Raw genomic sequence first — 20322 nt, 5'->3', positions numbered from 1 at the left:
GTGGGTAAAGAGATAAAACACAGAGGTCAGATCAACATTTACTGAATTCTTGCCACCAAGAAATCCACAGTAATATTAGTGGAAAAGTAAGGAGCAGGATGAAAGCATTAGGACTAATGACTATTTTTTTCAAAAGTTTTATTATTAGTATTTAACAAATTACTACAACAGTGAATTTACATAATTTATAACTATGCAGGTACATGCTCAGATATTTTTCACAGGTAAGCAATAAAAGCTCAAAGATGCTTGGTCTAGAAAAATGAAATAGATATTTTTGTATAACATCATAAAGTACCAATAGAAGGCTGTGGAAAAGGGATTCCCCAGAGAGAGAAATCCCGGCGGGGAGGGGGAGATTCTAAACAGAGAAGTTCTAATGAGCAAAGGCAAGAAAGTAAGAAAAAAAATGACTTTTATGAAAAACTATCAGTGGGTTCAATGTTACTGAGACATTAAATTTAAGCCACAGAATGAGTAAGGTTGGAAAGACAGATGTTGAACAAGACAGAAAGACAGAAGGAAAAAAGAAGCAAAGACCCTTCTAAGTCATATTAAGGAACTTTAAATATTCTTAACCAGTGTTTCTTAAACACCGTTACTTGATACACAAAAACGACTGTTATGGATGAGTTAATTTCAAAATTCACACAAACATCAGCAAAGACACTATGTGACAGATACTACTTCAGATATTAGGCTGAAAGGAAAGGTCATAGTTTAGCAAACTGCATGCTCTATAGTCCTTTCTAAAATAGAACTCAAAAAAGATATGAGAAAGAGGTGATGAATATAGGAGTCAATTAGAATAGGCAAATCCAAAGAGAAAGAAAAAAGATTAGTGGTTGCTCATGCCTGGAGAAGGAAGATATGACTACTAATGAGTACAGGGTTTCTTTGGGGGATGATAAAAAGTACTCTAGAATTAGAGAGTGGTGATGATTGTATAACTGAGAATATTCTAAAAACCACTGAATAATATACTTTTATTTTGGTGGTGGTGGTAGTGGTACTATAGATTGAATCCAGGAGTACTCTACCTCTGAGGTACACCCCATCATGCTCGAGAGTCACCTGGACCTGAAGCAGACTGCATGAGTAAGAAATAACTTTTAGTTGTGTAATGTTCCTGGGATTTGAAATTAATAGTCCAAGAGAAGCTAGAATATCTTAGAATACAGCTCCTCCATTGTTTTGTCCATGTAGCTATGGCAGCGCTGACCACATATTACGGTCTAGGAGTATTAGTATGTTCCAGGTTCATCCATACAGACCAAGGAAGGCCAATCCTAGAATTTTATTGTAATTCTTAGGAAGGTGGGACATAATCCTAGCATCATGGGGAAGAGACTGGTTGGGAATCAAACCAATGGAAAGGAAATAAAGCAAAGCCAAGAAGAGAGCAACAGATCTTCAACAGCAACTATAATCGCTAAGCAACTACATCCCAAGAACTCAGTTGAGTAAGTCAGAAGTTCCTTTCTTTGCTTAAAACAATCTAATTCTGACAACAACAAAGATTAATTACAAAATCATAACATAGCTTAAACAGAGCATAAATACCACTAATTTGAATTCCAGTTCCTGGGAAGAATAGCAGAGATAACACAAGAAAGAAGTAGCTTTTTACTTTTTGAGCATGCAGAATTAGTTCTAAGCAATTTTTTAAACAATCTCTTTTGCCTCCTGTATGTACAAGTCAACCATCTATAGATCACTCTTCCCCGAGCCCCAATACAGAGACCTCAGACAGTATACACAAGTTACTATAGATTCCCTTCAAGCCAATCAGATAACTTTAAAACCCAAATTAAGCTGGGCATGGTGGCGCACACTTGTAATCCCCTCGCTTGGGAGGCGGAGACAGGAGGATCGCACAAGTTCGAAGCCAGCCTCACTTGCTTAAGATAAAAATTTTAAAAATGGGTCTGGGAGTGTAGCCTAGAGGTAGAAGGGTTTCCAGGAACCCCAGTGCCAACAACAACAACAACAAAAAAAAAACCATGTTATAATGATCATACACTGTTTACATATTTTTAAAAAACTAGTAATGAAAATATATAAAGTTTATTCTCTCAAAGCAGCTAATCTCAGTTGGATCTAAGAAAAACAGTCTAAAGTCATCAAAAAAAAGAAAATGGCTAATAAATTCATAACCCCTACCTTACATTTTTAACATAATACTCTCATTAGCTAAACAAATTTCAAACTGGCTTGTTATAACTTTTATAAGTTTGAAGCATTCATGTTCCCAAACTGAAAATATTTTAGAAAAATCTTTCTGAAGAAATTTGCTCCTTGCCAGGTGTGGTGGGACAGGCCTATATTCGACTTTTTATTCTTTTATCTTGAAACAGGTTCTCACTAAGTTGTAGCGGCCTCACTAAGTAGCTAAGGCTGGCCGTGAACCTGCAATCCTCCTGTCTCAGCCTCCCAAGTACTGGGATTACAAGTGTGTGCTACCACACCTGGCCAATTTTGTTATTCTTTAAATTGAAGATGCAAGCTGGGGGTGGTGGCACACACTTGTAATCCCAGTACTTGAAAGACTGAGATAGAAGGATCACAGGTTGTGCCGGGGGCGTGGTGGCGCACACTTGTAATCCCCACGCTTGGGAGCTGAGACAGGGGGGTTGCGCAGGTTCAAAGCCAGCCTCAGCTACTTAGCGAGGCCCTTCGCAACTCAATGAGACCATTTCAAAAATAAAAAGACTAAAAACAAAACTAGGGTTGGGAATGTGGTTCAGAGGTACAATGCTCCTGGGTTCTATCCTCAGTACAGGAAAAAAAAAAAAAAACATAAACAGGAGACACATTTTTATTAGAACTATGGTTTACAGCTAAATCATGGACCATATCTGAAAAATCACTGAAGCCAGGCATGGCAGTAGTGCACACCTGTAATCCCAGTACTTGGGAGGCTGAAACAGGAGGATCATAGGTTCGAGGCCAGAGTCAGCAACTTAACAAGACCATTAGGAATTTAGTGAGCCACTGCTTAAAAATAAGTTTTTGGTTTTTTAAAATGACAGGGTATGCTAAGAGGCATAATGCTCCTAAATTCAATCCTCAATACCAAAAAATAAACAAATCACTGGACACAATGGTATGTACCTAAGAAAAAAGTAGTATCACGAGTTCAAGGGGTCGAGACCAACATAGGCCTGTCTCTCTCCTCTCTCTCCTTTCTTTCTCTCTTTTTCTCTCTTTTTCTCTCTTTTTCTCTCTCCTCCCTCTCTCTCTCTCTCTCTCTCTCTCTCTCTCTCTCTCTCTCTCTCTCTCTCGGTAGTACTGGGGTTCCTGGAAACCCTTCTACCTCCAGGCTACACTCCCAGACCTATTTTATATTTTTTTTATTTGGAAACAGGGTCTTTTAAACAAGCAAGACTGGCTTCGAACCTGCACAATCCTTCTGTCTCTGCCTCCGAAACTGGGGATTACAACGGTACACCACGCCTGGCAAGTTCCTATCCCTTAAAAAAAAAAAAAAGCCAGGCGAAGCCGGGCATTGTGGTGCATGCTTATAATCCCTGCACTTGGGAGGCTGAGACAGGAGGATTGCACAGGTTTAAAGCCAGCATCAGCTACTTAGTGAGGCTCTCGGCAACTTACTGAGACCCTGTTTCCAAATAAAATATAAAATAGGCCTAGGAATATAGCTCGCAGGTAGAAAAGCACCTGGGTTTCACCTCCAGTAACACACACACACACACACACACACACACACACACACACACGTCAAACATCTCAAAAAGACCAAGAATTGCTGCTATGCATTTTCAGCCTTTCAGCTAGTCTAAGTTCTAATTGCTGGTTTCGTTTTGTGTTGGCAGTACTGGGGATGGAACCCAAAGGCATTCTACCTCCGAGTTATACCACCGGCTCTGCTTTTCATTATTTTGAAACAGAGTCTCACTGAGTTGTAACAGGGCCTCACCAGAGGCTGGCCGCAAACTGCGATCCTCCTGTCTCAGCCTCCCAAATGCTTGGATTACAACCATGTACCACCATGCCCAGCTTTTGTAATTACTGTTTAACAGCTAATAAATATCACATTTACTTATAAAAGAGAATGACTCATACTTCTTATGGCAGAGACCTGAGACAAACTAGCATCCCTTTTCTTAAATACCTGCCCTATGTCTAATGGTTAACCTATTTAAAAACTTCCAGATTAATTCAAGAGGCCCTACTGGGCTCAGTTAAATGACCCAGGGATAGAAAAACTGAAAAAAACAACACACACATTATCATATATATAGGGCTTTTTTTTTTTTTTTTTTTTTTTTTTTTTTTGCTGGTCTAGGGATAGAACCCAGGGACATTTGACCTACAAGCTACATCCCCAGCCCTATTTTTTTTTTTTTATTCTTTATTTTGAAACAGGGTCTAAGTTGTTGGTGGGGGGGCTCACTAAGCAGCTGAGGCTGTCTGTGAAAATCCTCCAGTCTCAGCCTCCCAAATGCTGGGATTACAAGTGTGCGCCACCACGCCCAGCTTTAGGGCTTCTTTTTTTAACTTAGAAATTTTAGTTAATCTCTGCCATACAAATAAAACAATATAAGTTTATTAAAAGATTAAATGGCCAGATATGACAGCACACACCTGTAATCCCAATACTTGGGAGACTGAGACAGGAGAATCACAGGTTCAAGAACAGCCTCAGCAAGTAGTTAGTCTCTTGCCAACCTAGTGAAACCCTGTTTCTAAATAAAAAATAAAATTGGGCGGAGGGTATAGCTCAAAGGTAGAATACCTCTGGGTTCAATCTCCAGTAAAACACACACACACACACACACACACACACAATATAAATGAGCTGGAGAAGTAGCTTAGTGGCAGAGCACATGCCTAGAAGCTCAAGGCCCTGGATTCTATCCCAAGTGTCACAAAACAACAACAATAGTAATGATGATAGATATATTTTGTTTATGTCTTAAAATAATAGTACCAAGTGATCTGAAGTCACCATTCAGCATCAATCAATACGACCATCATCGACTGTCTCCAAATATAATTACTTTATTTTCTATTTATTCCTATTCTCATACTAATTCCAAAAATCAATCTGTATCAAAAAACAAAGTTAAACCAAAGCCATTAAAATAAAAGAACAAGAGAATAAAGGGAGAAAAGAAAACAATCTAGGGGGTTCCAAAAATAATTGAAAAATTTTAGTCTCCCAACACATTTTAAAATGTGAATATTTAATATCCTCAATATACTTCTTATATAGGAGGAAAAACTGCCTCACCAGGCAGCTTACTCTTCTATATATCAAATTAACATCTGCAGTAGCAAAAATAGGGGAGTTAACCAAAAGAATTTTTCCCATTAATCAAGAGGAAATAAACAAGGCAAATCCCTTTCCTTTGGACAAAGCAATATAAACAGCAGCTGATAATTCATTTACTAGGTATTCATCCAAAGCAGCAAATCTCAGTGCAGAGGGAGAGGGGAGCACATGGTTTCAAATTAAAAACGTCTCCTTCCCAGCTCTTCTTTACCTAAATACCTCAACATTTACAACATTGTTGTACTGGCTTCACTGTGAATCACTGGTACTGAGAGCCATTATTAGGATGGAAACATGCCAAATACTTAAGTGTGCTGCATTCCTTAAAAGATGCACGTCACTGAACTCAGATATCCGTGTGTGATAAAACCCACTTCCTCACTACGAGACTATATTTTTAATAACATATGAGTTCCAGCCATCATTATTGTAATAAAGTAGTATTCAAATGTCTTTTTTAAAGTAAATAGAACCGATTATTGTTATTATCAGTCTCAGAACAAATAGAGGTAAACAAGCCTGGTATCTGATGAGTTCTGTTACTCAAGCAAATCTTTAGTCATCTAAAAACCTTTGAGGTCCAAGTTATCCTGGACAGTTAAATATTCTACACTGTGCCAGATGTGGTGCCACACGCTTCTAATCCCAGCATTCGGGAGGCTGAGACCAAAAGATGCGGTTCACAGACAGCCTCAGCCTCAGCTACTTAGTGAGGCCCTCTGCAACTTAATGAGACCTTGTTTCAAAATAAAGACTAAAGCCAGGCGTGTTAGCGCACGCTTGTAATCCCTGCGCTTGGGAGGCTGAGACAGGAGGATCGCGCAGGTTCGAAGCCAGCCTCAGCTACTTAGTGAGGCTCTCAGCAACTTAGTGAGACCCTGTTTCCAAATAAAATATAAAAAAGGTCTGGGGGTATAGCCCAGAGGTAGAAAGCCTCTGGGTTCTACCCCCAGTACCACCAAAAAAAAATAAAGGAAGGAAGGAAGGAAGGAAGGAAGGAAGGAAGGAAGGAAGGATAAAAAGTAGGACAGGGGGGTGTAGCTCGGAGGTCAAATGCCCCTGGGTTCATCCTCAAACCCGCAAATATATGTATGTATGTATGTATGTATGTATGTATGTATGTATGTATGTATGTATTCTAGACTGTTAAAAGTTTTATTTTAGAATTTATCAATTTATATTCTGCAACTTATAACAGAACTAAGTCACTAAAAATACTTCAACAATTTCAAGTGCATAAAAATTCCTTTCATCTGCCCATTTCCATTCTGAATACATACAAATTATATACATAACTACATATACAACCTTAAGGTAGCAATAAACATGGGGTCCTCTTGCCTCAGCCTCCTAAGTAGCCAGAATTACAGGCATGTACCACCGCATCCCAATGCAAGTTGCTTTATATCAGTGAACTAACTTTTGAAGGTGAAATATGCTGGTACATCTATTTTTTAAACTACATATATAACAATATTGTCATCATTCTTTTATTGACACATACTTTTGGAGTTTTTCTGTAATGAATAGTTTTGTGCCTGTATCTTTCCCGATTCCTTTAACATAATCTGATTAACTTTAAAAAAAAAAAAAACTTTTCTTGTAATCCCCGTGTGCTTGGGAGGCAGAGACAGAAGGATCGCGCAGGTTTGGAGCCAGGTGCTCTGGCTTAAGAGACCCTGTTTCCAAATAAAAATATAAAAATACGTCTGGAAGTGTAGCCCGGAGGTAATAGGTTTCCAGGAACCCCCGTACCACCTTAAAAAAACAAACAAAAAAAAAAAACACCTTTTCTTACCAATATTCACTTCTCACTCTACTACAATACAATGGTGAAAACTGCACTATTCACTCCTACATTCCATTTCATTTGTTCTTATTATTTTTAACCTGCTCCTTTATTGTTTATCACTACTCACACTGGTACCACTGAACTGCCTAAGACATGTCTTTTCTTCACTTTGTTCTCCCCATGGTGACACAAGGAACTGAACTAGAAGTGCCCAACTACTAAGCTACATCCTCAGCCCTCTGTCTTGTTTTGAGACAGAATCTAAATTTCCCAGGCTGGCTTCAAATTTGTGGTCCTCTTGCCTCAACCTCCTGTGTAACTGGGATTATAGGTGTGTACTAGCTCACCTGGCCTCTCTCCTCTCTTTTATTGAACACTTGAAACAAGAAAGCTTTATTTGATAAAATTAAGATCAAATTAAAAATTAGATATCCACACAAATAATTTTTTTTTTTTTTTTTTTGGTGGTACTGGGGTTCCTGGAAGCCCTTCTACCTCCGGGCTACACTCCCAGACCTATTTTTATATTTTTGAAACAGGGTCTCTTAAGCCAGCGCTGCTGGCTTTGAACCTGCACGATCCTCCTGTCTCCGCCTCCCAAGCGCGGGGATTACAAGCGTGCGCCACCACGCCCGGCCCACACAAATAAATTTTGTAATTGCTTTTTAGTCTCTCAGGTTCTTCATACTTCTAGATTCTAGAGGAGTAAGGTTTCCAGATCATAATTTTTGAGTAAATATCCACTGTTATTGTTAACATAATAATAGCCTCCTTATTCATACAGTCTTATATTTAAAGTACCTTGTTGAAGAAAATTCAGAGGCAAAAAGATGAGAATATTAGCATAATGTCACTGCTCCAATAAATACCATAGTAATCATATTATATTATCATTATAAGAATATTATAAGTAATCTATTTATTATACTAGCCTATTCCATCCCTATACCCAGTAGGTTGGTTGCATGGATTACTATATTGGACATACGGTGACTTATCCATCAAATATTTCCCCCTCCTTATGGGATCAATATTTTAAACTTATTTTGAGTTAACTATCCTTCTTCTCTCATTAGGTATAAGTCAGTCCAGTACACTATAACCTAAGCAGAGTCAGGATGACAAAAAGGGATCTTGGCTAGAATTTCTGCAGAAAATAAAGTGATACAGGCTTGTGTGCTCCCTTTTCCCCACTATCTTCTTCTCCTTCCCCAAAGGTATAACAGAGAAGACCAAGATCATTACTCTTCTCTAGGCTGCAGAGTGTGACGGTAAGAAACCTAGAGTCACAGGGAGAGAAAGGACAGTGCTGAAAATAAAGGAACCTGAGAGTTCCTTTATTTTAAAAAAAAGCAGAACCTGGAGAAGGAGCTATTTTCTCCCTGAATCAAAATATTACTGGACTTTTTAGTCACAGGTGCCTGTTTAGGTTGGAATGTCTGTCACTTTCAATTTAAAGAATACTAACCCCCACAGCCTTCAGGCATTAAGCAAGTTTTTATTGAGTAAGTTCACGAAAAACTGCCTGTCAAGTTGTGATCTAACAATGATGATTCTGCCACTTAAGCAAAATTTAAGAAAAAATGCAGCTGGATGCAGTGGTGCACACCTGTACTCCTAATACTTGAGAGACAGAGATATGAGGATCACAGGTTCAAGGTGAGCCTCAGCAATTTACTGAGACCCTCAGCAATCTAGGAAGACTTTTTTTTTTTTTATGGGTGGTACTGGGGTTCCTGGAAGCCCTTCTGCCTCCGGGCTACACTCCCAGACCTATTTTTACATTTTTATTTGGAAACAGGGTCTCCTAAGCCACCGCGCACGTCTGGCTTCGAACCTGCGCGATCCTCCTGTCTCCGCCTCCCAAGCGCGGGGATTACAAGCATGCGCCACCACGCCCGGCAAGACCTTATTTTTTTAAAAAAATTTTATGGGCTAGGGGTATACCTAACCCCAGGTTCAATCCCCTGTAACATGTGCGTGCACACACACACACACACACACACACACACACACATTAACTGCATTAATCTTACGACTAAAATTTTCCCTTTAAAACTTTATCCTCAGCCGGGCGTGGTGGCGCACGCTTGTAATCCCTGCACTTGGGAGGCTGAGACAGGAGGATCACACAGGTTCGAAGCCAGCCTCAGCACTTAGTGAGGCTCTCTGCAACTTAGTGAGACCCTGTTTCCAAATAAAAATAGAAAATAGGTCTGGGAGTATAGCCCAGAGGTAAAAAACCTCTGGGTTCCACCCCAGTACCACCAAATTAATAAATAAATAAAAAATAAAACTTTATCCTCCCATCTGGCATGGTGGAACATGCCTGTAATCCCAGTACTTGGGGGCTGAGATAGAAAGATAGCGGGTTCTAAGGCATCCCAGGCAACGGAGCAAGAACTTCAGCAACTCAGCAAGACTCTTTCAAAAATAAAAATAGGGCAAATAAAAGTGTAAAACACAGAATAATGACAAGGTATTTATTTTCCCTGGCACTTTTCTCCCCAAATTTAAGATTTTTTTTTTTTTTTTTTTTTTTTTTTTGGGTGGTACTAGGGTTGGGAACCCAAGGGCTTTCTACCTCCGGGTTATACTCCCAGATCTATTTTATATTTTATTTGAAAACAGGGTCTCACTAAGTTGCTGAGAGCCTCACTCAGTAGCTGAGGTTGGCTTCAAACCTGCGCAATCCTCCTGTCTCAACCTCCCAAGCATGGGGATTACAAGCGTGTGCCACCACACCCAGCCAAATTTAGGATATTTATTTATTTATTTATTTATTTATTTATTTATTTATTTATTTATTTATTTAGGTGGGTCTGGGGATGGAACCCAGGGGCATTTTACCTCCGAGCTATAGCCCCTGCCCTATTTTTTATTCTTTATTTTGAAACCGGGTCTCACTGAGTTGCAGGGGGCCTCACTAAGTAGCTGAGGCTGTCTGCGAACCGTGGACTCAGGTCTCAGCCTCCCGAATGCTGGGATCACAAGCGTGTGCCACCACGCCTGGCTCTAAATTTAGGATTTTAAATGTCTTTCTGAAACAAAAATTAGTCACTATCTTTTATCACAAGAAATATTGTGATATTTCACAATATTTCACAATATTTCTTGTGATAAAAAACAGCGGATTGGTTAAATCAATCATTAAAACAAACCGTTAAAATAATCCAATCAAATCCTAATAAAAAATAGAATTTAACCTGTGAAATACTATGTATCTAATATTAAAACATTCAGACATGAAATTTTATTTCTAATAACTGAAAAACAAATTAACTTACCTCAATTGTTTTGCATAGTTCTGTTCAATTTCTATCCTCTCTTTAACAAATTTGGCATATCTTTCCAAAAAGTCAATTCCCCACTGCGTATGCTTGTCTAAACTGTCGAACTGATCCTAGAAAAGGAAGGCAAAAACACATTTAAAATTTTATCCACAAATATTTTAATCAGCTTCTGATATCTGTACAGAGAAGCCATAAGATATAAACAGAAAAACATTACCATTCAAGATCTACAAATAAACCCAATATGGTGATGCATGCTTGTAATCCCAGTAATTGGGGGAGACGAAGACAGGAAGATTGCAAGTCCAAGACCAGCCACAGGAACTTAGCCTCAAAATAAAAAGGGATGGGGTGCAGCTCAAAGGTAGAAGCCCCTGGGTTCAATCCCCAGTACCACAAAAACATAAAAGAAACAGATTTAACAATGTAACTGGATTACAAAACCAATTTACAAAAAAAGCACTGTCATTCCTATTCATCAGTCATGAATCCACTGAAAAACAGATCCAGAAAACAATTCATTCATAGTAGCCTCAAAAAAGAAAAAAATGCTTAGGACCAAATTTAACCAAGGAAGTAAAAGTAAAAACACTAACAAAAGAAATTGAAGAATATCTTAGAAGATGGAAAAACTTCCCATGCTCTTGGATAGGCAGAATAAATATAATCAAAGTAGCCATCCTACCAACAGTGATCTACAGATTCAATGCAATCCCTATTAATATATATCAGTATCATTCTTCACAGATCTAAAGAAATCAGTCATAAAATTCTTATGAAAAACAAAAGACTCAGAAGAGCCAAAGCAATTTTCAGCAATAAGAACCATGCTGGAAGTGATAATAAAAACAGCATGGTAAACCGGGCGTGGTGGCGCACGCTTGTAATCCCCGCGCTTGGGAGGCGGAGACAGGAGGATCGCGCAGGTTCGAAGCCAGCCATGCTGGCGTAAGAGACCCTGTTTCAAAAATATAAAATAGGTCTTGGAGTGTAGCCCGGAGGAAGGAGGGCTTCCAGGAACCCCAGTACCACCAAAAAAAAAAAAAAAAAAAAAAAAAAAAAAAAACAGCATGGTATTGGCACAAAAATAGACACACAGACCAATGGAACAGAAGATTCAGAAACAAATCCTCTTATTTATAGCCAGTTGATTTTTGATAAAGGTGCCAAAAGTCTATGCTGGAGAATTGACAGCCTTTTCAACAAATGATGTTGGGAAAACTGGTTATACATTTGTAGAATGGAATTAAATCCCAATCTCTCATCCTGCACAAGAGTCAACTCAAGATGAATCAAAGACCTAGAAATGAGATCAGAAACTTTATAACTTCTAGAGGAGGACATGACACCAACACTCCAACATATAGATGCTGGTAGAAACTTCTTCTAGACCCTGAAAGCTTGGGAAATTAAAGTGAGAATTAATAAATGAGATGGCATTGAATAAAAAGCTTCTGTACAGCATAGGGAACCATCAAGGGTGTAAAGAGAGAGCCTATAGAATGGGAGGTTTTTGCTAGCTACTCATCTGATAGAGGACTAATATCAAAAATGTACAAAGAGTTTAAAAAACTTAACACTAAAATAAAACTCAATAAAAAATGGGCAACTGAACTGAATAGATACTTCACAAAAGAAAAAATACAAATGGCCAATAAATATATGCAAAAAATGTTCAACATAATTAGCAATCAGGGAAATGCGAATGAGAACTACCATGAGAGTCCATCTAACTCCAGTGAGAGTGGCAATCATCACAAACACAAAGCCAGGCGTGGTGGGCACACTTGTAATCCCAGGACCTGTGAGGCTAAGACAGGAGCACCTTAGGTTCTCAGCCAAACTCAGCAATTTAGTGAGGATCCACAACTTAGTGAGACCTTGTTTCAAAATAAAACATAAAAGCTGGGTGTGGTGGCATCCTAGTTCTTGGGAGGCTGAGGCAGGATTGCTCAAGCTAAAAGCCAACCTCAGCTACTTAGTGAGGCTCTCACCAACTTAGTAAGACCCTGTTTCCAAATATAAAATAGGTCTGAGAGCATAGCCCAGAGATGGAAGGCCTCTGGGTTCCATCCCCAGTACCACAAAATAAATACATACATACATACAAAAGAGAACTGGGGATGTAGCTCAGAAGCAGAATGCTCCTAGGTTCAATCCCTAGTACTTCCCCCCAAAAAGAACAAAACAATAATAAATGCTGGCAAGGATATGGGGAAACAGGAACTCTTATACACTGTTGGTGGGGCTGCAAACTAGTACAGCTGTTATGGAGATCAATGTAGAGTTTTCTCAGGGAAGACTGGGAATGGAACCACCGCATGACCCAGAAATATCCCTCCTGGGCATTTTTCCAAAGGAACTGAAGTCAGAATATTATAGTAATACACGCATATCCATGTTTATAGCAGCACAAATCACAATAGACAAACTATGAAACTAGCCTATGTGACCATCGACGGATGATTTATACGTATGATGAAATTTTACTCCATTAAAACAAAATTATGTCATTTTGCAGAAAAATGGATGGAACTTTAGAATATTATGTTAAGCAAGACTGGCCTCAAAAAGTGAACAATTGTATTTCCTCTCATATGTGGAAGCCAAATAAAAATTGAAAAACCCCAGATAGAGAAGCAGAGACTTCAACATAGTGATAGAGGGGCTTAAGGGAAAGGAGGAGGGTGGACAGAGACATAAAGAAAGGAACAGTTGAAGTAATGCTATGTACCCATATTAAACTACCAATGCCGTCTCAATGACATGTATGGGAAGGAGGAGGAGGAGGAGGAGAGGGATTGGGGCCCGGAGGGAAATGTTCCATGAGTTGTGTGCACACTTGTTCTTATCATTCTAAACCTTAGTGTGGTATATAATTGCAATGCACCAATAAAAGAAAAAAAGAAGAGAAAAAGAGACCAACAAATAGGCTCCTAAGCAAAAATCATGCTACTTTATGCCTGAACATCTTTAACCACATGGGTCTTCCTGGTTTCAACACACTCCCCTGGTCACCTTTTTTTGCAATTAACCCTTATTCCCCCTTTAAGATTCAGTTCAGGCATTTTTTCTCTCTAGAAAATGATTCTAAACACGCAGACTGAGATAAATGGTCTTCCTCTAAGTGCCCTAGGCTCCCTATAATTACTATCTTATTTGCTTAACATAACGATATTGAGTGCAAGAATCTAGTATTCAACTTGGCCTGAAGCTCCCAAGGACTGAACACCAAGCTCAGCACCATTGCAGGAACTCAGTGAAGAACTGTTTAGCTGGACAAAATCAAATATGCTTGGGTTCAAATTCTAAAAACTGCCATTTAGCAGATGTTTGACAGGACAAGTTTATCAAGGCTACTTCAACTGTTTCCCATCTTAGAGTAGAAATCCCATCATTCAACTTATATGAATACACTAATACTATAAAAAATGTTTTACAATGAAAGCTAGGCATGGTGGTAAAATCCCAATACTTGGAAGGCTGAAGCAGAAGGATCACAGGTTCCAGTATACCACATGGTTCCAGTATACCACAGGTTCCAGTATACCACATGGTGGTATAATCCCAATACTTGGAAGGCTGAAGCAGAAGGATCACAGGTTCCAGGCCAGCCTCAGCAACTCAGCAAAACCCTCAGCAACTCAGCAAGAACCTATTTCAAAAAGTTTTTTAAAAAGTATTTTTAAGCCAAGTGTGGTGGCGCACGCTTGTAATCCCAGCATTTGGGAGGCTGAGACTGAAGGATCGCAGTTCGAGGACAGCCTCAGCTATTTAGTGAGGCCCTCTGCAACTTAGTGAGACCCTGTTTCAAAATAAAGAATAAAAAATAGGGCAGAGGGTGTAGCTCGGAGGTCAAATGCCCCTGGGTTTCATCCCCAGACCCGCAAAAAAAAAAAAAAAAAAAAAAAAGTGTTTTTAAAAGGGCTGGAGCCAGGTATGGTGGCACACACATATTACCCCATTACTTAGGAGGCTGAGACAAGAGGATCAGAGGTTCGTGGCCAGCATCAACAAGACCCTGTTTAATTTAAAAAAAAAAAAAAAAGAGTATGGTGGTGCATGATTGTGTAATCCCAGTACTTGGGAGGCTGAGACAGGAGAATCACAGGTTCATGGCTAGCCTCAGCTATTTAGTAAGCTCTCCACGATTTAGTGAGACCCTATTTCAAAATAAAGAATATAAAATAGGAATGGGAGTATGGCTTTGAGGTAGAATGCCCCCAGGTTTAATTCCCATTACTGCAATTAGATGAATGAATGAAAGAATAGGGTTGGGGATGTAGCTCAGAGGTAGAATGCTCCTGGGTTCAATCCCCAGCATCAAAGGAGGGAGTAAAGGGCCCAGGGAACCCAGGCATGATGACCTGTGCCTATAATCCCAGTACCTGGGAGGCTAAAACAGGATAGCAAATTCAAGACCAGCCTGAGCAACTCAGTGATGCTTTCACACACTCCTGAGACACTGTTTCAAAATAAATAATAAAAGTAAGGGCTGGGGGGTTGAAAATGGGGGGGCTGGAGTATAGAGGTAGAAGGCCTCTGGATTCAATCCCCCATTCTACAACAGTGTTCTACAATAAGTAAACATGATACTAATTTATGAGAGTATCATCTTCCTATACTGCTCTATTCCTCAAAAATATTCCCTTCCACCTACTGACAGAAAAAAACATCATTTCCCTTCTTTTTAAGAATAATCTCCAAAGCTGGGCATGGTGGTTCAGGGTTGTAATCCCAGCATTTGGAAGGCTGAGACAGGAGGATCACAGTTCAAGGAAAGCCTCAGCTACTTAGTGAGGCCATTTGCAACTCAGTGAGACCCTGTTTCAAAATAAAGAATAAAAAAATGGGGCTGGGGGTGTAGCTCAGAGGTAGAATGCCCCTGGGTTCCATCTCCAGTGCCACAAAAAATTAATTAATTAATTAATTAATTAAATAGGAAGAAGAATCTCCAAATTGACTACTATCTTGATGCTTTCTTGTTCTCACATGTCAAGTCTAAAATGTGCCAGGTTAGCTGGGCATGGTGGTACACACTTTACACACATGGTGGTACATACAATAATCCCAGTACTTGGGAGGCTGAGACAGGAGAATTGCAGGTTTCAGGTTAGCCTCAGCAACTTAGGAGGCTCTCTCCAACTTAATGAAACCCTGTTTCAAAATAAAGAATAAAAAATAAGGCTGGGGGGATGGTGAAGCTTTGAGATAGAATGCCCCTGGGTTCTCTATACCACCAAAAGCAAAACATTTAAATATCCCTTTCTGTATTTTCAAAAATGTTTCTTATCCTTTGTTTAATCATGCTTGTTATTTACAAATGAAGCATCTCCCTTTCATTTTATCTTTTTCCATTCTACTACTAAAAGCCTATCTATCTAAATAGCAGAGATAATATTCATCAGTTTATCATAGTTTGTATGACTAATATATTCCTTAAAGCAACTTCCTAATTATTTGCCTTTGAAAGTAATTTGAAGATAGCAAGAGATGTGCTACTCAGTAAACTTAGCCTGCATTATACATTTGATTATAAATTGGCATATTGAGCTGGGCATGGTGGTGCAGGCTTGTAATCCCCGCGCTTGGGAGGCTGAGACAGGAGGATCATGTAGGTTCAAAGCCAGCCTCAGCTACTTAGTGAGGCTCTCAGCAACTTAGTGAGACCCTGTTTCCAAATAAAATATAAAATAGGTCTGGGAGTATAGCCCAGAGGTACAAAAGCCCCTGGGTTCCACCCCCAGTACCACAAAAATAAATAAATAAATAGGCATTCTGAAAAATTCTCAACTTTAAAAACAACCAAAAAGAACACTAAATCTTAAACAAAACCCCTATATTTTAAACAAAGCCTCTACATTTTTCAAACTGCTTTAAAGGTTTCTCTTTTTAATATCTTCTTCACCAAAGTTCATGCTATACTCTATCCTCTAGACAAAGACTTCTGTTTATTATAAAATAACAAAACATTTGTTCAGCAGAAAAGCTGAACAAATGTCTTTTATATATATTTATTTATAAATTAAATAATTTTGAAATCCATAAAAACAAATTTAAAAAAGAGATTTTAAAAAAATATTACTTTCAAATAATGCTTTACTTATTTAAGGGATAAAGCCTTTGGGTTAATGGATTTTTGTGTATGGTACTATGGATTAAACCCAGGGGTGTTCTACCTCCGAACTAGACACCAAATCCTATTTTATTTTTTACTTTGAAACAGGGTCTAACTAAATTACTAAGAATGGCCTTGAACCTGTGATCCTCCTGTCTCAGCCTCCTAAGTACTGGAATCAACAGTATGTACCAAAGTGGGCTAAAACTTTTAAAAATATCAGTAACAGTGTTGTTTTTTTTTAAGAGCAATAAATAAAATATGCTTCATTATTTCTAAAATCTTGATTTAACCCAGGTGTGGTAGCACATGCTTGTAGTCCTAGTACTTGGGAGGCTGAGATGGAAGGATCCCAGATTCGTGGCCAGGCTCAGCTACCTTGTGAGGCCCTCTGCAAATCATTGACACCCTGCTTCCAAATAAAAAATAGTGCTGGAGGGATAGCTCAGAGGAAGAATGCCCCTGAGTTCAATCCCTAGTACTGCAAAAATAAATACATAAATAAATCTTGGTTTAATGATTGTTAAATAAAAATTATGGAAGGCCACTGGAATAACCTCCTGCAATAATCCCCAAAAGGCCAGACCAAACCAAAAGGGAGTCATTCATGCTAAATGTCACATAATCAAACTGAAACTTTAAGGAAGTAGATAGCTCCCAAACCAGAAAAGTTTTCCTTTTGTGAAAACAAGAAATTCTTGCCTGAGTCGGCTTAATGAGGAAGTCCCCTGTGACTTTAACCCTTAAAAAAAAAAAGTAACCTTACATAACATGATGCTAACCAATCAGTATTTTTCCTATTGTTTTGTTTCCTTGTTTCCATCCTATAAAACCCACTATTCTGCTATTGCCCTATGAGTACTTTCATTTTATTTTAAGAGAGGCTGCCTTGATTCAGAAATCATGAATAAAAGGCAAATTAGATCAATAACTTTTTTGTGGTTTTTGTTTTTTGACACAATTAATGAATGACCAAGTAAGCTAAAGGTGTTGGTTCTGAACTATGATGTTTAGCTTTCAGAGGTTGTCATAGCTAGGGAATTTAGACACCTCATAAAAATCTCAACGATAAAATCGTATTAGTTACACTTCATTATTCATTTATAGAATATATTTATTTTCAACCTCATTCACCAATCTGGAAAGGTTTATGTTAAAATTTGGTTAATAAATTTCCTTGAAATCTGTTTATTTTTACAAACTAGCCAGAAAAGACCTGCATCTTTATGTTTTTAACAAATGAGTTTAAACCCCACTGAAACTATGATGATTAATTTCGTTATGTGTCAACTTGGCTGAGCCAAAATGCCTAGATGTTTATTTGGTCAAACATTATTCTAACTGAGCATGCAGTCCATGCCTACAATCTCAGTGCTTAGAAGTCTGAGATAGGAGGATCATAGGCTCAAGGCCTGCCTCAGTAATTTAGTGGGACCCTCAGCAACTTAACTAGGTCTGAATTCAAAAATTAAAAAGAGCAGGGTGTGGTGGCCCATGCCTATAATCCCAGTAATGGCCGAGACAGGAGGATCACAGGCCAGCCTCAGCAACTTGGTGAGGCCCTCTGCAACTCAGAGAGATTCTGTTTCAAAATAAAGACTGAATAGGGCTAGAGGTATAGTTCAGAGATAGAATACCTCTGGGTTCTATCCCCAGTACCACAAAACAAACAAACAAATAAATCAGAGCTGAGGGTGTAGAACACCCAAGTTCAATCCCAAGTACCACACAAAATATTGTTCTGTAGGTTTCTGTGAAGGTATTTTTTAGATGAGGTTAACATTTAAATAGATAAATTCTGATTAAAGCAGATTTCTCTCCATAATGTGGGTGGACCTCATCCATACAATTGAAGACTTTCATAAAGCAAAGATTGACCTTCCCCCATTAAGAAGAAACACTGCGAGCCATTGCAGTACATTGAGCTCCATAGAGACAGCGCAGGGGCAAATGAGAGCCGGATGGGCACTGGGCGACTTGCTGCCTCGCAGATGATAAACAACTTAAACATGGGCAAAGGAGATCCGAAGAAGCCAAGAGGCAAGATGTCATCATATGCATTCTTTGTGCAAACCTGCCGGGAGGAGCACAAGAAGAAGCACCCAGATGCTTCCGTCAACTTCTCAGAGTTTTCTAAGAAGTGCTCAGAGAGGTGGAAGACCATGTCTGCTAAAGAGAAAGGGAAATTTGAAGACATGGCAAAGGCGGACAAAGCCTGTTATGAAAGAGAAATGAGAACCTATATCCCTCTTTAAGGGGAGGCAAAAAAGAAGTTCAAGGATCCCAATGCACCCAAGAGGCCTCTGTCGGCCTTCTTCTTGTTCTGTTCTGAGTAGCGCCCCAAAATTAAAGGAGAACATCCTGGCCTATCCATTGGTGATGTTGCAAAGAAACTGGGCGAGATGTGGAATAACACTGCTGCAGATGACAAGCAGCCTTATGAGAAGAAAGCTGCTAAGCTGAAGGAAACGTATGAAAAGGATACTGCTGCCCACCGAGCTCAAGGAAAACCTGATGCAGCAAAAAAGGGAGTTGTCAAGGCTGAGAAGAGCAAGAAAAAGGAGGAGGAGGAAGAGGAAGACGAAGACGAAGATGATGATGATGAATAAGTTGGTTATAGCGCAGTTTTTTGTCTATAAAGCATTTAACCCCCCTGTACACAACTCACTCCTCTTAAAGAAAAAAACTGAAATGTAAAGCTGTGTAAGATTTGTTTTTAAACTGTACAGTGTCTTTTTTTGTATAGTTAACACACTACCGAATGTGTCTTTAGATAGCCCTGTCCTGATGGTATTTTCAATAGCCACTAACCTTGCCTGGTACAGTATGGGGGTTGTAAATTGGCATGGAAATTTAAAGCAGGTTCTTGTTGGTGCACAGCACAAATTAGTTATATATGGGGACGGTAGTTTTTTCATCTTCAATTGTCTCTGATGCAGCTTTGTTGTTCTGTTAACTGAATACCACTCTGTAATTGCAAAAAAAAAAAAAGTTGCAGCTGTTTTGTTGACATTCTGAATGCTTCTAAGTAAATACAATTTTTTTATTAAAAAAAGAAAAAGAAAAAATACTGCCAGCTGAGTGTGGTGGGGTGGCACCCACTCGTAATCCGAGTACTTGAGAGGCTGAGACAGGATCACAGGTTTGCAGCCAGCCTCAGCTACTTAGTGAAACCCTCTGCAACTTAAAAAAAAATAGGGCTGAGAGTACAGCTCAGAGGTAAAATGTCCCTGGGTTCAATCCCCAGTACAACCAAAACAAAAAACAACAAAAACAAAAACAAAAAAACTGCAAGATCTGCCTTAGTTCTGGAACTGAAACTCTTCCCTGGACCTCTACTACAGATCTGAGATTGCCATGCCTTCACAACCACATGAGCCAAGTCCTTAACGAAAACCTCTCTCGGATGCAGCTGTCACGAGTCTAGCTACCAGCTCCCACTGCCCTGCACACAGTGTACCCAAGGGAGGTGGAACAGGTCTTCAGGGGTAAGTTATCACAACTGCACAACTGAATACAAGAATCAGGAGACTATAAGGATAGGCCCAGAAAAACAAAGAAATGGAGTAGCCATGCAAAATCGAGGGGAAGACCACCTTCTGGAAAAGATGAAAGCCAATGTGTAGGAAATAATGCACAGGGATGGGCTCACTGATCATGGCCTAATTTTTATTGGGCCATACCCAATAGGCAGAAGGGATGGGACGGTAGAGATAAAGATGATATAGAAATATTCACAGAGAAGAAAGAAGTCAAGAGAAAACTTTGGGAGTTGTATTTAAGGAATTATCTGTATATTCTTATGGGAGAGCTTTCTAATTCC

The 20322-nt window shown here is 39.1% G+C and overlaps 1 protein-coding gene and 1 pseudogene across 2 annotated transcripts in view; one reads left to right on the top strand and one right to left on the bottom strand.

Annotated features, from left to right (window-relative positions):
* Positions 1–20322, bottom strand: part of FNBP1L (formin binding protein 1 like) — a gene marked incomplete at both ends in the record, with an annotated part of 122521 nt that overhangs the window by 43111 nt on the left and 59088 nt on the right. Inside the window, 1 exon segment of the mRNA XM_080691473.1 lies at positions 10376–10491. Coding sequence (XP_080547599.1) covers positions 10376–10491 — 116 coding nt within the window.
* On the top strand, positions 18509–19108 carry LOC308260599 (high mobility group protein B1-like; annotated as a pseudogene). Its single transcript has one exon. The product of its transcript is annotated as a high mobility group protein B1-like (transcript).

This window comes from Muscardinus avellanarius, assembly GCF_963383645.1.
Source record: "Muscardinus avellanarius genome assembly, chromosome: 3".
NCBI classification, from domain to species: domain Eukaryota; kingdom Metazoa; phylum Chordata; class Mammalia; order Rodentia; family Gliridae; genus Muscardinus; species Muscardinus avellanarius.
This window is presented reverse-complemented; position numbering and strand designations above follow the sequence as displayed.